Source organism: Colius striatus, chromosome 7 (genome assembly GCF_028858725.1).
Source record: "Colius striatus isolate bColStr4 chromosome 7, bColStr4.1.hap1, whole genome shotgun sequence".
NCBI classification, from domain to species: domain Eukaryota; kingdom Metazoa; phylum Chordata; class Aves; order Coliiformes; family Coliidae; genus Colius; species Colius striatus.
Genome location: NC_084765.1, coordinates 14,381,351 through 14,388,251, shown reverse-complemented (window position 1 = coordinate 14,388,251; position 6,901 = coordinate 14,381,351). Strand labels below are relative to the sequence as shown.

Genomic DNA, 6,901 nt, shown 5'->3' with positions numbered 1-6,901 from the left:
ACTGAGAGGGACGGATTCCATTGCTCTTATTCATGTTGACTTGTAGTCAGTGGAACTAAGTGTTGAATAAGGTATGCTCAGCATGAGGATGGAAATATCTTTGAAACTACTGCTGTTTTAGAAAGCAGCCACCTCTACACAGGAAAATCTGGCAAAATCTAGCACGTTGCTAAAAGTGCTTCAAGCCATTCTTATGGCACATTGCAGTATTATTACAGATGAGTACAGGGGTTGCTTTAAAGTGATCCCCACCCAAGGCTGAATCATATTATCAGAAAGACTGAGAAGGCATCTGTATTGTAAGTGTCTGTCCTGTGTTACAAGCATCAACAGACAGCAGGTAGGCAATTGTGGTTTTGCAGAAATGGCTACTTTAGTCCAGCTGTGGATGAAAGTCAGAGTTTACCGAAAACATTGCATTGTGAACTGTTCTTAATGCAGTTTTCTGACAGTTTCCTTTTGTAGTTTACTATCTTGTGCAACTTTCTTCGTAGTAGATAAGTACTGATGCAGTTTTGTATATGTATGCAAAATCTCTTGGAGAAGAATACTGTCATGCCTGTGTGATAAATTGAGGAATACAGTGTAGATATAAAGTGCCATTCTTAGCATTGAACTGCATTTATTTTCAAGCATAATAGAGTACTACTTACAGTATAAGAAGTATGGAGCAATTTTTCAATGAAGCAAACTCTTAACTGCATAAAAAATGTTGTACCTGACAAACCCCCGACCCCTAGCTGCAGGCATCTGATGTAGCCAGTGTACTGAAAGAAAATAACTCCTGTAAGGGGACGAATGGAGGGGGTTTGGACACCTCTGAACTTCAACCGGGCTAGCTAAAGTAAAGCCCTTAGGTGTGGTGGTGCTAGAAGCCCCGGTAACAGGTGGCCACTCTCCATGATGCATTTCTAACCAAGGAATAGCTGTAGTACCATAGTAATACCATAATTGAGCTAACTGAAAGAGGGGTCTTATAGTAATTAAAGCCACCATCCTAGGTTATGTCTGGACAGAGCCCTACTGTCTCAGTGACACTTCAAAAATATCCACTATGACCTGTAAAGATCACATCTAATGAGAACCCCTAATTTATCTCTCGTCTGCTTTCTGAGGATGAAAAAAGCCAACTAGGCAAATAACGGTAGAAAAAAACAGCACATTGTCTTATTCCCACTGTTGAGGAAATATTTGCATCCTTCATCTTAGAAAAGTAGACCACTAGAAATAGCTGGGTGATAAGTAAATGAATTAGACAACAGAAATAAGACAAGAAGACTTTGTTTTAAAATTAGTCTTTTTTAAAAGTTCATTATGTTAGTATGCTTGACAGCAATGTAAAATATCTGTTAGTAATATAAAATGTTTGACAATATAAAACTAAATTGGTGGATTTTCTGCCACATAGAAGTTTCCTTGTACTAAAGTTGTATTTCAGTTTGTTTATTTTAATAAAAGTTACATATATTGTTTAAAATAATTTGCTATAATAACTAATCCTATTAATCATTTAAGATAGAAAAGAGGCTTAAAAGCTTTTGGCTTCTAGGAAGAGTTGCATAGATAAAAGTGTGACCAGTGCTGACAATCTAGGTAACCAACAACATAATGGTATATCCTAGATTCAGCTGGAACACAGCAGAGGCCATGGGGACAGGATGTAAAGCAGGAGGAGTGACACAGCATCGTGCCCCCAGCCTCATTTTGGTCTCAAATCCACACTCCATACAGGTCTGAATTAGGAGCTGCCCCATAGCTGCAGCAGCCTTAGCACTAAAGGCTCTCCCTGCCCTGTTTCACTTTTGGTCCTGTCTCATCATTACACTGTGGCAGTGTGGCCTTGCAGTGTATGGTTGCATATATTGGCCCTATGCCATTTCTGTGCTGAGGAGATTCTCTCTGGGGTCGCTTCAGATCCTCTGCAGCTCCTGTATACTGCTGGAGAGGTAGACAGTGGCCGCAGTGCTGACTACACTCTGCCTCTGTGCCTGTTCTGAACTCTTTCTGCAACCGGTCCATAAAGTAATCCCCAAGACTATTTCTGCCATCTTGGGAACAGTCGAGCCTGCGAGCATTGGTCAACAGATCTCCCATCAGTTTGATCTTCTGGATTTTGGGCCCAATAAATTGTTTCTTGATAGTGCTGGCACTGTGAGGGTCTGCATTTTCAATACTCAGGGCATAAAGCTCTTCAAAGTACCGTATCATAGTTTTCCACTGTACCATTGCCATTTCCAGGGCTTTCATTAGGCTGACTGCATAGTCACAGTTTGGTTTCTAAAAACAAAGACAGAATTACATTTATTCAGAAGAACAGCTCATCTTACTGCATTCATTGATGGTTTCTTGCAACTTACCTGGTGCTCTAAACAAGTTGTACTAGGATTTTGCAACAACTAGTTTGCTTCTACTTTGGAGAATTTGTTTTTTGCAGTTAGATGGCTGTAAACATACAGAAGGGGCAGAACCCAAGCACTTTTTCTAGGAACAGAGATTTAGGTAACAGCAGCTATGCTAAGAAGCATTCTTGCACTATAAAACCCAGTCATAGAATGGTTTGGGTTGGAAGGGACCTTAAAGATCATCTAGTTTTACTCCCCTTGCCATGGGTAGGGACACCTTCCACTACAGCAAGGTGCTCCAAGCCCCAACCAGCTTGGCCTTGACCACTTCCAGGGATGAGGCAGCCACAGCCTCTCCGGGCAACCTGTTCCAGTACCTCACCATCCTCAGAGAGAAGAGCTTCCTCCTAATACCTAATCCAAACCTACTCTCTGTCAGTTTAACAACTTCCCCCTCCTCCTGTCACTAGGCTAAAAGAGTCCCGTCTTTCCTGTAGACCCTCTTCAAGTACTGTAAGGCTGCTGTAAGGTGTTCTCCGATTCAAACAGAATATGTATAAAGTTTTTCAAGATGGCATTTTTATTTTTACTTTCTACAGCTTAATAATTGCCATGATAGGTCAAAGAAGAACATTTTCTATTAGCTATTTACAAAGCACTGATTTGGTAGTGGAGAATAACCCCCTTGGTCTTTAACAAATGAGGTGGTGTTTTTTCCTGATTTATTTGTACCTGTGCTAGCCCAAGTCAGATCTCTAGTTCAAATTCTATCGTGAGCTGTGCTACAACAGATCAATTGTTGGCCTAAGCTGGATGTTCCTCTTCCTTCCTTTCTTAGGTGCTAATGGCTTCTAGGCTTCTACTTAGTTTCCATGTGAATGAGACAATGAGAATTCTCATCTTCCATTACAGCACACTTGAAACAGCAGTCTCCAGCTGAGTGGAAGGAAAAGGGGACCACTGTTGATATTCCTTCAGGCTAGAAAGCAACTAGAAAGCTAGAAGGCATCTTTCAGGCTAGAAAGCTAGTTAGGACTGTATGTCTGATGGTTTCTAGGCATTAGAATTAACAAAACCATGTAAACTAATATGACAGGGAAATTATATCTGGAAATATAATACTAGATGAATTCTGAGATCTGAATTACCAACAATAAAACGCAAGAAGTTAGAGTAATTGCTGCAGACTGCAGCTGTTTGAAAGCTTGTGTCTACTACCCACCTGGAGGGTTTTAGAACAGTAATGGCCTCCTCTTTCTTGTTGGTACTTCATCAAAGCCTCTGCAGCTTTTCTCTCTTCCAGAGCTTGATGCAGGAAGAACTTTGAAACATTTGGTAAAGCCACATGCGACTGATCAAAATATTCACCCTAAGCACACAAAACAGAAGTGTTAAGATTTGCCAGAGATGGGACTCGTAGCAGAACATGAATTTATCAAAGCTGAGGATACCCTTCCAATGGAAGCTGTTCTACCACCACATAGTCCAGTTTCCAAATTTCTGCAGTAAATGAAGTAAGTAGTTATGGCCTTAAATTAAAAAAATCTCTATTCTTCTACTAGAACCCTTCTGTCCTTTAATACTGGACTGGTTACTGTAGTACTGATGTTCTCTCTCAGTAACAGTCAGAGATCTTCAGAATATTTTAGTTATGAGTGGTTGGGGGGGGGCGCTTTTTGTTGGTTGTGTTTTTTTGGGGATTTTTGTTTGGGTTTTTTTGGGGGGGAGTGGAGTGTTATTTTTTAAACAGAGTTCCAGCACAGGAAACATAAGATTTATCCCCTCAGATCACCGTTCCAGAGAGAAGTTGGCTTTCACAGGAATGAGAAAGATGAGCCAAATACAAAAAAGAGAACAAGCACAACTTTGCATCTATTTTATCAGCTTCACAATGGACAATGTTATTCCAAAATACACTGCTACTGAAATACACTGCATACACCTCTGATATTGTATATAGCTCGTGTCAAGGACTACTTCAGAAGTATGGCAGCCCTAAATCCCCTGCAGGCCTTGTTCTGTTCTGTATGGGAAAGTAACAACTTTAACCACTGCAATATTTAGCTGTGCTGATACATTATCAGCTCTTACATGAGACAAACTTTATCTATGGTATTGCAGCCTATAAAGAGAATGTGTCAGAGACAGGTAGCAAAGGAGAGCCACCAGGTTATGTTAGTTTCAACACTGGCTCTGCACAGCTCTGATGGCACTGCTTTTGTTTCATGACATACTCTGGATTAGAGTACTGCATATCAAGCTGTTGGCTTGTAGCCTGCCTAGGAGAGCTAAGAAACAAGTATGTGCATTTCAGAAGTTTATTCTGCTTCTTATTGTCTTTCCCAATTTCATCTCTTACTCTGCTTAAATCTATTTGTTTTCATCTATGTTGTTCTGTTTATAAAAAAATACAGAAAAGTTACATACACAAGTTCTTATTTTTCTCTCATATTTTTATGGCTGTCACACACATACACATGTGTGACCATAAACCATTCAGGACAGTTCATCCTGTAATGCTTTATTAAAAACATTCATTGTGTTATTTGCATAATCCTTTTCCTGAAGTCATTCATTCATGTTTCTGTTGACAGAAGAGTCAAGATTGGGTGTTTTATAACCAGTTCCTCCATGCAAGTGTGCTGCACAGCTTCAAGTAGAGCACAATTTACTACACTTGATTAACTGTTAAGGTAAATTACTAACCATTTAAGATGCTCACAGTTCTCTGTGGTCCGTGGTCAATTTCTAAGCGAGCTTTCTCCATCCTGCCCACTGCCAGTCACTAGTCCTGGTTTAATCCACATGCTTAGCAAGTGAAGGTTTTATTGCATACTTAAATTTTTATTGGACTAATACTTGACACCAAGCTCAATTAAAGGATCTTGGGCATATATTGAACAGAGTTTGTGTTGCTTCTCAGTGGATGGTTGGCATCAGAAATGGTTGGCATCGATCCTTTTTGATTTTTTAATTGCTTTGTTGAAATCTATGTTGCTTTAATATTTGATGTGAAGCCAGACATGATTTTGGCATGCATGTTACAGTATTTGAGATAACTTCTTAGATTCATGTCCACCGTTCTTACCTGAGATGCAAAAGCTCTAAGCTGCCAGTGATGTTCACAAACTGTTACTTCACCAGTTAACCAGATGCAACCATCTTATATACAAAGTTTGGCAAAAAGAGGGCTATGCTCCTAAGCTGCCAGTGTGCCCTGTTCCCGTCCCACTTTACGCAGGCATAGCTCTCTATGTGAATTACCCAAAACGCACAGCACCCGATTCATCACCGGCTTGTTCCGCATCTTGGTTGTTTTCCCGGCTGTGCCAGCAGCCGCCCCGGTAAGCGTGTGAGCTGGTGCGCGGACCCGCTGCGCTGGCACCTCGCACAGCAGCGCTGCTGCGGCCCAGGGACGGGCGCTCAGAAGGCCGCTAAATCCCACCGTGTAAGGCAACGAGACCGACATCACTCTTCGTCCCCGCCCGACCCTACAGCCTTCGGAGTCCCCGACAGCGCCGACGGGACCTGCCCCGAGCGACGCCGCGCCCTCGGCCGCCTCCCGGGCCCTCCCCGCCCGGCCCCGGCCCGCCGCCTTACCAGCGCCTGCAGGAAGTAGGCGAGCTCCAGCAGGGCGCCGGTGACGCCGCAGAGGCCTTCCTCCACGGCGGGCGGGAAGCCCTGCCGGACGCGGCTGCCGGGCAGCGGGCGGTGCGCCGGGCAGGCGGGCAGCGTCACGCGGGGCCGCTTGGAGCGCGGCTCGGCCATGGCGGGCGCAGCCATGGGGCCGCCGCGCCTCACCGCACCACCCCGTAGCGCCCCGCCGCGCGACAGATATAGCCCGGGCACCTGGGACACACCTTGTGTGGCGCGGCCGCGCCGGGCCGCCCCCGCTCCGCCCCGCTCCCGGCCTGCGCCGGCGGGAGGCGCGTGTGGCCGCCCGCCCTCGCCGGGGGAGCGCCGCCGGCTCGCCCGCCCGTCCCATGCGTGCCTCGTCCCGCCCGGGAGCTGGAGCCAGGGCCGCCCCAGCCCGGCCTGCGCTGCGCGCGGGCAGGCAGGTGCGGGGGCGGGCCACGACGCCGCGCAGTACTCGGCCCTCAGCCCCCGCTGCCAGGCGTCCGTTGCCAGGGCGGGAAGGGCCGACCGGTGACTCGGCACTTCTGCAGCTTATTTGAGGGACGGTCGCCAGGGACGCTTCCAATGCCGCCTTTTAATAAGCAGCGACGTGTGAAGGCGCGGCGCGGCAGAGCCGAGGCCGGAGCAGCTGCTGGTGGCTTGCAGGCAGATGCAATGAGGAGGGAGAGAGCTGTGAAAAAATCCTGGGAGGTTAACAGTGTGTCTATGTATGACTTGGCTACAGGGTAAATTCTTTTACCTTTTTTGATTTGGTGTTAAAAATGTTTGTGATGAACTGGTCCTATCTAGGCAGATGAAACCTTCAGTATTTTAGTAACAAGTAATTCTTGGTTTATGCAGTAACCTGGAAATATGAGTTTCCTACTTTTTCAGCAGCTTTGCATGTTATGGCTTGAACATTTATTTACCTTTGCTAGACTCCA

General features: G+C 45.2%; 1 protein-coding gene across 1 annotated transcript; it reads right to left on the bottom strand.

The window, feature by feature from the left end:
• Positions 1–604: 604 nt before the first annotated feature.
• On the bottom strand, positions 605–6,190 carry LOC104552172 (ferritin light chain). Its single transcript, XM_061999951.1, has 3 exons — positions 5,943–6,190; positions 3,565–3,711; positions 605–2,277 (listed from the first exon to the last, which is right to left on the bottom strand). Exons 1-3 carry the CDS (start codon positions 6,123–6,125, stop codon positions 1,774–1,776), a joined length of 834 nt encoding a protein of 277 aa, XP_061855935.1. The 5' UTR covers positions 6,126–6,190; the 3' UTR covers positions 605–1,773.
• Positions 6,191–6,901: the final 711 nt, after the last annotated feature.

Excerpts from the sequence above, each read along its gene's own strand:
- LOC104552172 (XM_061999951.1), bottom strand. The coding sequence starts at position 6,125 with ATGGCTGCGCCCGCCATGGCCGAGCCGCGCTCCAAGCGGCCCCGCGTG. Across the intron at positions 3,712-5,942 it reads CCTACTTCCTGCAGGCGCTG|GGTGAATATTTTGATCAGTC; the intron begins GTAAGGCGGCGG and ends TTGTGTGCTTAG. Across the intron at positions 2,278-3,564 it reads ACTGTTCTAAAACCCTCCAG|AAACCAAACTGTGACTATGC; the intron begins GTGGGTAGTAGA and ends CTTTGTTTTTAG.